Source organism: Mobula hypostoma, chromosome 9 (genome assembly GCF_963921235.1).
Source record: "Mobula hypostoma chromosome 9, sMobHyp1.1, whole genome shotgun sequence".
Lineage (NCBI taxonomy): Eukaryota > Metazoa > Chordata > Chondrichthyes > Myliobatiformes > Myliobatidae > Mobula > Mobula hypostoma.
In genome coordinates, this window is record NC_086105.1 from 141,166,080 (window position 1) to 141,180,043 (window position 13,964).

The 13,964-nt window shown below is 46.0% G+C and overlaps 1 protein-coding gene across 4 annotated transcripts in view; it reads left to right on the plus strand.

Annotated features, from left to right (window-relative positions):
- Nucleotides 1–13,964, plus strand: part of caskin1 (CASK interacting protein 1) — a 740,245-nt gene that overhangs the window by 552,775 nt on the left and 173,506 nt on the right. For all 4 annotated transcript variants that reach the window (XM_063059322.1, XM_063059323.1, XM_063059324.1 and 1 more), the window contains exon 5: nucleotides 11,727–11,822. In XM_063059322.1, the coding sequence (XP_062915392.1) occupies nucleotides 11,727–11,822 (96 nt within the window). The remainder of the gene's footprint in view (nucleotides 1–11,726; nucleotides 11,823–13,964) is intronic.

Consider the following 13,964-nt stretch of genomic DNA (forward strand, 5'->3'; position numbering starts at 1 on the left):
CAGATATGGAGACCGAGAGATCGAGAAAGGGGAGAGAAGTGTCCGAGATAGACCAAGTGAATTTGAGGGCTGGGTGGAACTTAGAAGTAAAGTCGATGAAATTGTCGAGCTCAGCATGGGTGCAGGAAGCAGCACCAATGTAGTCGTTGATGTAGCGAAGGAAAAGTTGGGGAGCAGTAGCAGAATAGGTTTGGAGCACAGACTGATCCACATAACCAACGAAGAGGCAGGCATAGCTGGGGCCCATGCGAGTTCCCATAGCTACACCCTTAGTCTGAAGAAAGTGGGAAGAGCCAAAAGGGAAGTTATTGAGTGTGAGAACCAGTTCCGCCAACCGGAGGAGGGTAGCGGTGGTGGGGAACTGGTGAGGTCTATTATCCAGAAAGTAGCGGAGGGCTTTGAGGCCTTCTTGATTGGTAATGGCGGTATATAGGGATTGGACATCCATAGTGAAAATGAAGCAGTTGGGACAGGGAAACTGCAAGTTATTGAAGAGGTGGAGGGCATGGAATGTATCCCGGATGTAGATGGGGAGGGGCTGAACTATGGGTGACAAAATGGAGTACATTTATTATCAAAGTATGTATAAGTTATGCAAACCCTGAGATTCGTCTCCTTACAGGCAGCCACAAAACAAGATCCCAATTTTTTTTTAAATGACCAAGGCCTATCGCGCAGAGAGAGAAAATAAAACGTATCATGCAAACAATAAAAGCAAGCAACAGCATTCAGAACAAAATTAACTCCACAGGCACGAAGTCTGCAGCAGCAGGAGCACGTCCACAATCTCAGTTCACCACACAGCAAGGCAAATAGTCGCAAAGCTTACAGACATGAAGCCGGACACAGTTGGAGCAGGGCAGCATTGTCCAGATGGGCCAAAGGGCCTGTTTCTGTGCTTTAGTACTCTATGAGTCTATAACGTCCCCTCCCGCTTCCCAAATTAAGATGCAGCTGACAAACATCACCCTTGAGCCTTTCAAGTCCATCACCGGAGAGGAAGGGTACAGTAAAAAGAAAATTAAGAAGTAATCATCTGGCACTTCTCCCAGTTTGAAATGCTTCAACATTTCTAACTCCTATGAAATCTTAGCTGAGCAATCAAATTTGTTTCTGACTCTCCAAAGTGAGGGGTATAGTTCCCCTCCCATCCCGCCACCTCCTGCTGAGTCCTGGACTGAGCGCAAGGCCCCTTCCCTTCCCAGGACGAGACATCTCCCCACTCAGGGGGATTCCTAAAGGCCTCACGTCAATGTCCAGGCCTGGGGGCTGCAGATTCCAGCAGCAAGATCAGAGAGAGACCCTGGGTGGATGGCCAGCTGGAAGGCAAACCTCCATGGTATCAGCAATCGAGCCAATTACTGGGAAATAATCTGATCCAAGTCTGCACATTCATCTCTGCCAGCACCTGATAAATATCCCGGCTAGTGCGGTTTTCTCATACTTCTAGCCTGTTCGTTCGTTCCCGCACTCTTTTCAAATCAGATCAAATCAGATTTAATTATCATTCAACCATACATGCATACAGCCAAATGAAACAGTGTTTCTGTGGGACCAAGGTGCGAAATATACACAGCGCGTTCAAAACAGCGAGCAAAAAAAAACAGTCACGCAAAAAAAAACACACAGACTCAGTCCCTGCTTAACGCTGAGGATGGGTTCCTCAGAAACAAGAGAAAATCTGCAGATACATCAAAGTTGCTGGTGAATGCAGCAGGCCAAGCAGCATCTATAGGAAGAGGCGCAGTCGACGTTTCAGGCCGAGACCCTTCGTCAGGACTAACTGAAGGAAGAGTGAGTAAGGGATTTGAAAGCTGGAGGGGGAGGGGGAGATGCAAAATGATAGGAGAAGACAGGAGGGGGAGGGATAGAGCCGAGAGCTGGACAGGTGATTGGCAAAAGGGGATACGAGAGGATAATGGGACAGGAGGTCCGGGAAGAAAGACAAGGGGGGGGGTGACCCAGAGGATGGGCAAGAGGTATATTCAGAGGGACAGAGGGAGTGCTGGAAATCCGAGCAACACACGCAAAATGCTGCATGAACTCAGCAGGCCAGGCAGCATCAATGGAAAAAAGTACAGCCGACGTTTCTGGCCGAGACCCTTCGGCAGGACTGGAGAAATTAAACTGTGGAGTAGATTTGAAAGGTGTGGGGAGAGGAGAGAGAATCGCCAGGCGATAGGTGAAACCGGGAGCGAGAGGGATGAAGTAAAGAGCTGGGAAATTGATTGGTGAAAGATATACAGGGCTGGAGAAGGGGAAATCCAATAGGAGAGAACAGAAGGCTATAAAAGAAAGAAAAGTGGGGAGGAGCAAGGAGATATGGTGAGAGAGGGAACAGGAGATGGGGAATGATGAAGGGGAGGGGGGAGGTGCCATTACTGGAAGTTTGAAAAATCAATGTTCATGCCATCAGGTTGGAGGCTACCCAGACGGAATATAAGGTATTGTTCCTCCAACCTGAGTGTGGCCTCATTGCATCAGCAGAGGAGGCCGTGGATAGACATATTGGAACGGGAATGAGAAGTGGAATTAAAATGGGTGGGCACTTGCAGATCCCGCTTCTCCTGGCGGATCTCAGCGAAATGGTCTCCCAATCTACGTCGGGTCTCACCGAAATACAGGAGGTCACACAGGGAGCACCAGACACAGTGTGTGACCCCAACAGTCTCACATGTAAGGTGTCGCCTCACCTGGAAGGACTGAATGGGGCCCTAAATGGTAGTGAGGGAGGAGATATAGGGGAAGGTGTAGCACTTGTTCCGCTTGCAAAGATAAGTGCCAGGAGGAAGATCAGTTGGGAGGGACGAATGGACAAGGGAGTTACGTAGGGAGCGATCCCTGCGGAAAGCAGGAAGTGGGATGGTGGGAAGATGTGTTGGAGACGGCGGAAGTTCTGGAGAATTATGCGCGGGACATGGAGGCTGGTGGGATGGTAGGTGAGGACAAGAGGAGCTCTATCCTCGGTCGGGTGGCAGGAGGATGGGGTAAGAGCAGATGTGCATGACCTCCTTTTTCAAAGAAAGGAGCTTCCCTTCCTCCACCATCATCACTGCCCTCAACCGCATTTCTTCCATTTCACACCTGCAGCATCTTGCATTATCAAAGTCCAATAGGGTCTTGAATTTGCAAGAGAAATGTCCAAAAAAAGTTTTGTGTTCTGACCGAGTCAGTGTCAGCTCACCACCCTAAAGGCATTTGGTAACCTTTGTACTTCCAACCCTTTCTCCCAGTTCCTCGTATTCTGTGGAGAGACAGACTCCTATTGTCAGGGTCTTTCCTCTTCCCTCCCTCCTCCTCTGGAAGATCCCCAGTGGCTCTGGCAGTGATGACCTATCGATATTCAACACTGTATAGCATCATTCATGAGTAAACAAGTGTTAAAGAAAACAAAATGTAACATTGAAAAAAAAACAATTAATAAAAAGAGCTCAATAAAAACATGTTAAATATGAACATCTAAGACTGGCTTATATATATAGACTGATTGCATGTAGCCGTACATAAAGTATGTAATGTATGTCCCTTTAGAACACAGATGAGGAGGAATCTCTTTAGCCAGAGGGTGGAGAATCTGTGGAATTCATTGCCACAGACGGCTGTGGAGGCCAAGTCATTATGCATACTTGAAGCGGAAGTTGATATGTTCTTGATTAGCCAGGGCATCAAAGGTTATGGGGTGAAGGCAGGAGAATGGAGTTGTGAGGCAAAACAAATCAACCATGATTGAATGGCAGAGCAGACTCAATGGGCTAAATGTCCTAATTCTACTCCTCCTCTCTCGTATGGTCTTATGGTCTAAGGGACTATAATAACACTAGGCATAGGGATGTGTGTACATAAGGTGACTCTGACTGGAGATGAAATGGAGGTGTTGATCAGTCTGATGGCTTGGGGAAGTAACTGTTTTTGTATCCGGTAATCCTGGCATGGATACTCATAGCCTATACCCTGATGAGAATGGGACAAACAGTCCATGAGCAGGGTGTGCGGGATCCTTCTTGATAATGCTGACCTTTTTCCAGCACTTTTCTCTATATATCCCTTGACAGTAATTAGACTGGTGCCGGTGATGTATTAAATCTGTCCTCACCTGTTCTCCGAACCCTGCTGAATGAGATTCCCGGTGCCGTGTCTCCAGACCGAACATCTTCATGTACTTTGTCAGACTGTGAGGAGATGACTGCAGATAATTCCCACAGTTGGCAGGTCCATTCACAGCCCTTCATATCATGAACTGACTCATATCTGCATGCAAGAAGTCCAGGACAGCATATGAGCAAGGGCTAATGATTAGCAACTAACATTCATGCCTCAAATGTGCCAGGAAATAACCATCTCCGAGAGTGAGTCTAACATTAGCATTCCCCTTGCTTCTCCGTCACTAGATTTCCCCATCGTCCTGAAGATCATTATTGACTGGAAACTTAGCCACCTGGAGTCTGGCTGAACTGCAGCAGGCAGCTCCTGCTTTGCCAAAACCCTCCCATCATCTGCAAGTCACAACAGCTGGTCTTCAGTTTTTCCATGGTCATTTGACACCATTTATGACTTAGGAACTGATGCTCAGTGGCTACTTTGTTAGGTACAGGAGGTACCTTATAAAGTGACCATTGAGGGTACATTCATGGATTTCTGCTGCTGTAGCCATCCACTTCAAGGTCTGACATGCTGTGCATTCAGAGATGCTCTACTGCACGCCACTGTTGTGACACATGATTATCTGAGTTACTGTCACCTTCCTGTCACCTTGAATCAGTGTGGCCAGTCTCCTCTGACCTAGATAACCCCAGGTAATTTCTAAGGTAAGGACATGTTCGGCACAGCTTTGTGGGCTGAAGGGCCTGTATTGTGCTGCAGATTTTCTACATTTTTTATGTTTCTATGTTTCTCTCTCATTAACAAGCCATTTTTCCCCCCATTGAACTGCCGCTCACTGGATATTCTTTGTTTTTTTTAATTTTTTGCATCTTTCTCTGTAAACTTTGGAGACTGTTGTGTGTGAAAATCCCAGGAGATCAGCAGTTTCTGAGATACTCAAACCACCCTGTCTGGCACCAACAATCATTCCACAGTCAAAGCCACTTGGATCACATTTATTCCCCATTCTGTGTTTGGTCTGAACAATAAATGAACCTCCTGACCAAGTCTGTATGCTTTTATACATTAAGTTATTGTCACATGATTTGCTGATTAAATATTTACATTAATGAGCAGGTGTACAGGTGTACCAAATAAAGTGTCCACAAAGGTCATTGGTTTATTGTTGCCAATGCGCCAAGGTGCAGTGAAAAAATTTTGCTTGCCATTCATACGGGTAATTTCCTCACATCAGTACACTGAGATAGCCATTGGGTGTTGGTCTTTTTTTTAATTGAGTTTTTTTGGACTTCTTGCTTTGTGGCTGCCTGTAGGCAGACAAATCTCAAGGTTGTATAATTTATACTTTCTGTGATAATAAATGTACTTTGAATGCAAAATATAGTGTTATGTTACAGAGAAAGTGCAGTGCAGATAGACAACAAGGTGCAAGGCCACAACGAGGTAGATTGTGAGGTCAAGTGTACATCTTTAATGATCATTCTGTAGTCTTCTATCAGCAGGACAGAAGCTGCCTTTGAACCTGGTTTGAACCTTTGTATCTTCTGGTCATTGGGAGAAGGAAGAGAAGAGAATGTCCAGTGTGGGAGGAATCTTTGATTACACTAAGGCGGTTAAATGTGTAGACAGAGTCCATGGAGGGGAAGCTGATTTCCATGATGACAATTCCACAACTCCGCAACTTCTTGCCGGTTTGGACAGAGCAGTTGCCATGTCAAGCTGTGATGTGTCCGGATAAGATGCTTCACACTCAAAGTACTGAAGGAACTCAGCGGGCCAGGCAGCCTCTATAGAGGGAAAAAAACAACTGACGTTTTGGGCCGAGACATTTCATCATGTTTATCTCCTTTTGCAGATGCTGCCTGACCTGCTGAGTTCCTCCAATGTTCTGAGTGTGCTGCTCTAGATTTCCAGCATCTGCAGAATCTCTTGTGTTCAGATAGGATGTTTGGTTGGCTAATATCTTATCCATCGCCCTGGACATCACTCAGCCCATACAACATTACAAAGCTTATCATTCAAAAAGTACAAGTGTATCCTAAATGCTACCATCTAGAAGGGAAGCAAATGCTGGGATGTATCAAAACTTCCAATACATCCTTCTCTGCAACTTCCACCATCTCCAAAGGGATCCTACCACCAACATACCTTTACCTGTCCTCTCCGCTTTCTGCAGTGATCACTCCCTCCATGATTCCCTTGTCCATTCGTCCCTCCCCACTAATCTCTCTCCCCGCACTTATCCCTGCAAGCAGGCAAAGTGCTACGCCTGCCCATTCACCTCCTCCCTCACCTCCATTCACCTCCTCCCTCCCCTCCATTCAGGGCCCCATCACTCCCTCCAGATGAGGCAACATTTCACCTGCAAACGTACTGGGGTCTTCTACTGCGTGTAGTGCTCCCGATGGGTCCTCCTCTACATCGGTGATACCCGTTGTAAATTGGGGGTCCTGTTGGTTGAGCACCTCTGCACTATCTGCCAAAAGTGGGACTCACTGGTAGTCAAACATTTTAATTCCGATTTCAATTACCATTCCGACACGTCAGTCCATAGCCTCCTCTTGTGCCAAGATGAGGCCACCCTCTGGGTAGAGGAGCAACACTTCATATTCCATTTGGGTAGCCTTCCAACCTGATGGCACAAATATCAATCTGTCCTTCCAGTAAAAGCATTTTTCGTTCCCACTTCCCTCTTCTGTTCCCCACTGTGGCCTCTTACCTCTTCTCACTTGTCTATCACCTCCCCTTGGGTCTCTTCCTTCCCTTTCTCCTATGGTTCACTCTCCTCTCCTATCAGATTCCTACTTCTCCAGCCCTTTACCTTTACCACCCACCTGGCTTCACCTATTGCCTTCTAACTTGCCCTCCTCCCCCTCCCCCTTCCCTTCCCCCTCAACTTTTTATTCTGGCATCTTCCCCCTTCATTTCTAGTCCTGACGAAAGGTCTCAGCTTGAAACATCGACCGTTTGTTGGTTTCTGTAGATGCTGCCTGACCTGTTGAATTCCTCCAGCACTTCGTGTGTGTTGTGGTAGAACTTGCAGGTTTCTTCCAAGTTGCAATCCAGTCTGAGCAGAAAGGATATCACTGTCCCCTCATCCTTGCTGAGTCAAAATCGTACAACTTCTAACAGAACTGTCAGCCAGGGATCTCACCCACCACAATAGAAAGTTAGCCCTGCCAATCATAAACACAAGAGATTCTGCAGATGCTGGAAATCCGAAGTAGCACGCTCAAGATGCTGGAGGAACTCAGCAGGTCAGGCAGCATCGATGGAAAGGAATAAAGAGTAGATGTTTTGGGGTGAGGCCCTTCATCAGGGCTGGAAAGGAAGAGGGGTAAGAAGCCAGGATAGGAAGCTGGGGGGATGGAGGGGAAGGAGTGCAAGTTCAAAGGTGATAGATGAAGCCAAGTGAGGGGGAATGTAGGTGGGTGGAAGTAATGAAGAGGGAAGTTGGAGGGGGTGGTGATAGGTGAAAAAGATAAAGGGCTGAAGAAGAAGGATTCTGATAGGAGATTGCCAATGTCCACATGTAAAGAAATCATTAGATCAGCAGACATGCCCAGGGATGTTCAGAAGTCTCTAGACATTTACTTCCAGTTGCAAAAAATGTATTTTGTGGGAATTCCCCCTCCCCCCCCCCACTTTCTTACCAAGACACTGGCGAGCTGTCCCCCACCAGTGTTGGACAAAGATGTCAGAAGGTTTCAGAATAAAAGTACTGAACAGGCCGAGCAACTTCTGACAGTGAAAAATGTGTGAGGATAGTATCTGGGTGTGATGCAAGGGGTGAAGGGGGAAAGGTATCTCGGTTGGCTGGGAGAGGGGCATCCATGAGGGAATGGAGGGATACCTGAGTGCAGGGGAGATTTGTGAGGGGAAAGTCATGTTTAATTAGAACACTTCATAACTGAAGAACGCTACAGAAAAAAAAGTATTTTCTTATTCAAGCAGTTATTAGTAAAATCAAAACCTTTAACTTATGGAAAAGAAGGAATTTCAACAGCAAATTCTTTCTCATTAACCTTTTGAACTGTTATTTCTCTACAACAGATTTTATAATGTGCTTGTCACTGGGAGTATTAAATATACTGTGCACAATCTCTGAATAATTCTGACTAACACTGAGGGGTGTTAGGACTGATCTTAATGCTGTGTTATGATCCTATGACTACAGATGTGTCCTCTTGTTCACAACCTGTAAATTCTGCTGATATTGCATGGACCAAAATATGCATATTGCACAAGATAAAGATGAAAGCTTATTTGTCACACCTACATCGAAGTGTTTCAACATGCAGTGAAATGTGCCATTTGCATCAAATCAAAACAGTGAGGATTGTGTTAGGCAGCCTGCAAGTGTTGCCACATTTCCAATGCCAACATTGCATGCTACCGCTTACCTGAGTGTTTACTTATTTATTTGGAGATACAGCGTGGAACAAGCCCTTCCAGTCCTTCAAGTGGGCACTTCGAGTGGCCCAGCGACCCATTGATTTAACCCTACTCTAATCACGGGACAATTTACAATGACCAATTAACCTACTAACCGGTATGTCTTTGGACTGTGGGAGGAAACCCACGTACAAACAGGAGGGAATGTACAAACTTACTTACAGAGGATACCAGAATTGAACTCTGAACTCTGACACCCCGCGCTGTAATAGCTAACTGCTACGTGTTACGTACCCCATAACTGGGTTGCCAAACCAGCAGAAATGGATCACTCAGTTGGAGTCTGGATTACTAGATCTAAGAAAGTTTTATTAAAGAAACAAGCAACACAGTAATCGAAAGGATAATAAATGCAACAGTTCAGCAATGATAAACACACATGTGCACAGAATTAAGATAACAGGATTAATCAAGCTCTATCGTTGTCTAGGGGTAAATGACCAATTTCAAAGTGACGCAAAGTTCAGTCCAATTTAGTTCAGTTCGCAGTAATCGTTGCCGTGGCGATGGACAATGTGGGGGGAAGGAGAGAGAGAACAAGAACGAATGATCATTCAAAACGGCTTCCACACACAGACCTGCGATATTGCTCACAAGCAGCTTTCGGGCGAGTCCTTTGTGATGTCACCTGAGGTCACCGACTGTGACCCCTCCTCCAGATGCAGTCGATCCTCTGCAGTGAACCTGGCACCCAAGCAAGGGTGGACACACACCGGGTTCCCGCTGATCGTACCTTTCCACCGTGTGCGTCTATGGCTTGGTTCCGCAACCAGCCTTCCAATCGACTCCCGCCGACTTGCGGGGGGGGCACCGCTTCCAGGGTCTCGTTACCTCGTGGTGTTGTGTGTGTCCTGCCTTAGCGAACCTGTCCCTTTTTATCCCCCTGCTGGGGTATCGCCTGTCCATCACACTTCAAACAGTTCAGGGTTCAAAGGGGGAGCCGATCTTGACAATACCCAGACTGATGGCTCCTTCATTAACACCTCCAAATGCTGCTTCATTGTGTTCCTTATCTCTCCCTCCCCTGAGGACAGGTGGCAGACCAACTGCTGATGCCACTGGTGCTAGCCCAGGCCAGCAAACCTTAATTTATGTGTATTCTCGTCACATATGCTACCATATCGGCCCAATAGATGCACTGTGGGAGGGAACCAGAGCACCTGATGTAAGCACACAGTCCTGTGCAGACGAACAAATTCCTTATACGCAATGGCAGGAATTGAACCCCAATCTTACAGCTGGCGCTGTGCTAACCGCGAAGCTACTGCGCTGCCCACAATCCTCCGTTACTTTGCCTTTCCCCGTCAATATTCTCCTTTGACTGCCCAAACCTGGCATCCTGTTGCTGTGTTAGTCAGATCCATTCCTACTCTGATCGCCTCCCTTCTCCCTCACCATTGCTCATTCCTATCTCCCTCTCTCATCTTATCTACTTAGCCCCCGGTCACCTCCCTCTGGTGTTCCTCCCCTTTTCTCCCTGGTCCACTCCGGTCGAGTATGATGATCTCCGTAGGGATTGCCTTTTGCTGGCTCCTCAGGTGGCTGTAGAGGCCGACTTGGGATCCACCTATTCTGCTGCGGTGTGGGCAAGAGTGAGCGGTGACTGTGGTGAGTGGTTGGGCCTTTGGGTTGTTCAGTCTCTCCTTTCACGGCTGTCACTTGTTCTCTGTGGCACATGTAGTACAACTCCCTCTTGAACAGATTTCCTCCAGGTGCCTCTACTGGGTGCAATGTCTTCTCAGTTATTCGATGTAATGTTGAATTTGATGTTATCTTTGAAGCATTACCATCAGGGTCTCGCTGACCTCCTTTCAACTGGGAGCAAAGGATTTGTTTGGGGAGAAGTAAGTTAGGCATCCGATGACATTACCTGTCTATCGGATAGATGTGCAGTGTAGGTAGACAATGAGGTGCAAGATCATAACGAGGTAAATTGTGAGGTCAAGAGTCCAATTTATCATACTAGGGATCTATTGAATAGTCTTCTGAGTCTCCTTGTTCAGTCCAACAGCCATGGCTCTGGCAAATGCAATAAACTGCAGATGCTGGAATCTGGAGCAATAAAAAAAAGCAACCTGCTGTAGGAACTCAGCAGGTCAAGTAGCATCTGTGGAGGTGAAGGAATTGTAGCGTTTTGGTTTGAGACCTTCCACAGGTGCTGCTCAACCCACAGAGTTCCACCACCAGTTGTTTGTTCTGCTCGACCTTCTGGTAGTCCTGATCTCAATGGCACGCAGAATTATATTGTCCAAGGTAACACAACATCAAGATACAAGGTCAGCTCTCCAAGACATTTGGTCCGAATTGCTGCATCTCCCAGTGTTTTTCAGGTTTTTAGTGTCTGTAGTATTCAGATGCCCCCAGCTAATCCATCATACATTATAGTCAGCCTACAGTGTGCAGAGGTTTTAGGCACATGTATATACCTGGGGGGCCTAGGACATCTGCGCAGTACTGTGGTAGTTTAATGTATTGCACTGTACTGCTGAGTTATTAGAAACCTGATTCTGATATGGTTCTTTGTTGTGGACTGGAGTGCGAAGGGGAGAGGGAGAGGGGAATCATGGTTGAGAGAAGGGGAAGGGAGAGGGGAGGGAGTGGAAAGCACCAGAGAGACATTCTGTAGTGACCAATAAACCAATTGTTTGGAATCAAATCGCCTTGCCTGGCAGCTTAGAGCTGGATGCCCCCTCTCCTGGCACTCCGCTGCCACCTGTCCCTCTACCACGTGCAAAGTTTTTAGGCAGCCCAGCCATATATGTGCATCTAAGACATTTGCACAGCACTGAGTATTGCCTCACCTAACTGTGAATCGTTACTTCAACTCTGGAACTTGCTCTATTGGTGCTTGATATAATCATGGTCATAAGCAAACTTGTTCTATGATTTAGTAATACAACTATTAGCAACCTTACTTTCTGTCCTGAATCACCTGGGAACTCATTCTCAATCCCTCTGCTTTTCTTTCTACAGCAGGAAGCAACTTCTCCAGCTATTCCCCTTCTAGACATTAAGGATGAATTTCTTGGTGTCTCTTCCCTCGCCACCAGATCTTCAACCAAACTCGCTAATCGCCCACAGATAGTTTTCCTCCTGAAGTTATGGCAGTAGGAATGGGGGAAATGATGAGGCACCAAGCTAAGCACTTGTCTTGTCTTCTCTTGTGTTAGTCCGAGATGCTGTTGCAACATCAGTCGAACCCGTGTATAGTCGATGTCGCTGGAAAGACGCCCTTAGACCTGGCCTGCGAATTTGGCAGAGTTGGGGTAAGTTTCAAACTGTAAGTTAACATGTATCAATGTGATGCATTCTTCCATCTGGATCTAACACTTGGTAACAGCGCTCAGGGTATTGGTTAAGACTGAAGCCACAATAATTGGAAAACTGATAGGATTGAAATCAAAGACCATACTTTCAATAATTAATAAGGCATGGATTTTCCCTTTGTTAAACATCCTGGAACCAGTAATGTGGCATCCAGTAACATCCTCAAAGAGAGGAACAACCTTTGCAGAACCTATATCATACACTACTATCCCTCAGTTCTTTTAAACTAACCCAAAATTAAAAGATACGTAATGATTAACTTCACTACCAAATGAGGCAGAGAATTACTTTATTACAACCTGAGAGTAGAAAGGTGTTTCCACAGGAAACATCTCACCCCAGCCTGCTGACTGCTAAACCAGTTGCAAGAACATGTGACATTGAATGATACGTTTTGAAGTCCTTGCAGACCTGGTGTACACATCGGTATTAGAAAGCAAAAGTAGACTTCGACTTCTACGTGCATAGCTCTCCAAGCAACCAAGTACAAACAAACCGGATATAAAATATTCGTCATCATTAGTCCTGGTTTACTGACTATCTGTCCAGATGGCCACCGTATGTGAGAACTGTCCTGTCCCCTTTCCTGTTCAGCGCCTACACCTCGGACTTCAGATACAACTCGGAGTCCTGCCACCTGCAGAAGTTTTTGGACGACTAGGCAGTTGTGGGCTGTATCAGCCAGGCTCAAGAGGCCGAGTACGGAAGACTGGTGGACAACTTCGTTGGGTGGTGTGGGCTGACTCACCTGCAGCTCAACATCACTAAGACAAAGGAGTTGGTGGAAGACCTCAGGAAGGTGAAAGCACCCTGCATTCCCATCTCCATCAAGGGAACGGATGTAGACGTCGTCCAGAACTACAGATACCTGGGAACTCAGCTGGACAATAAACTGGACTGGACTGAAATTACAGGGACTCTGTTCAAGAAGGGACAGAGCTGACTGTACTTCCTGAAGAGGTCCTGGTCATTCAACGTCTACAGTACTATGCTGCAGATGTTCTATGACTCAGTGGTGGCCAGCATTCTATTCTACGCTGTAGTCTGCCGGGGCAGCAGGGTGAGAGTAGCTGATGCCAAGAAGATCGATAAGCTCGTCAGGAAGGCTGGTTCTGTTCTGGGGGTGGAACTGGATTCCCTGGTGGTTGTGTCTGAGAGGAGGATGCTGTAGAAGATATGGAGCATTATGGACAATTCCTCTCACCCCCTCTATGACATACTGGACCATCAGAGGAGCACCCTTAGTAACAGACTGACTCCACCGAGTTGTACCACTGAACCCCACAGGAGATCCTTTCTCCCAGTGTCTATAAGACTCTACAACTCCTCCTCCTTAAGTATATACATTTATGGTTTCATTGCACATCTGTATTTTGCATTCTTACTTTTTAATGCATATTTTGTCTTCTTTGTCATACCTCAATGCTTACACTTTGTATTTTAAGCTATATATTTCTGACTGAGCAACCTTGCAACAATAATTTCCTTCGGGATAAATGAAGTTTTATTTTATCTTATCTTATCTTAATCAATGATAATATCTGCTCAAAATTACTATGGGATGCAAGAGAATTTTTTAGAAGGTTATTGTCAATTTGGGCAACCGCTCTCATAAAGATTCACAACCCCTGAGCCTATGTGATTGAAGAGCTTACCCGCACAGAAAACCAAGCAGTAGAAAGCACTCACGCAAACATGAGGAATTCTGCAGATGCTGGAATTTCAAGCAACACACATAAAAATTGCTGGTGAACGCAGCAGGCCAGGCAGCATCTATAGGAAGAGGTACAGTCGACGTTTCAGGACGAAGGGTCTCAGCCTGAAACGTCGACTGTACCTCTTCCTATGTGTGTTAGTAGAAAGCACTAATGTTTCTAACTCTTCAAAAGTACCTTCTGTCAAGTGCCACAAATATTGCGGGAGAAACATGGGATTAAAACGACTAAAATATAAAGAAATTGTAAAACATTCTTATAATCAATTGGTTTTACTAATGATTCTAACTCTTCAAAAGTATCTTCTTACAAGTGCCATAAATATTGCGGGAGAGACATGAGATTAAAATGACTGAAATATAAAGA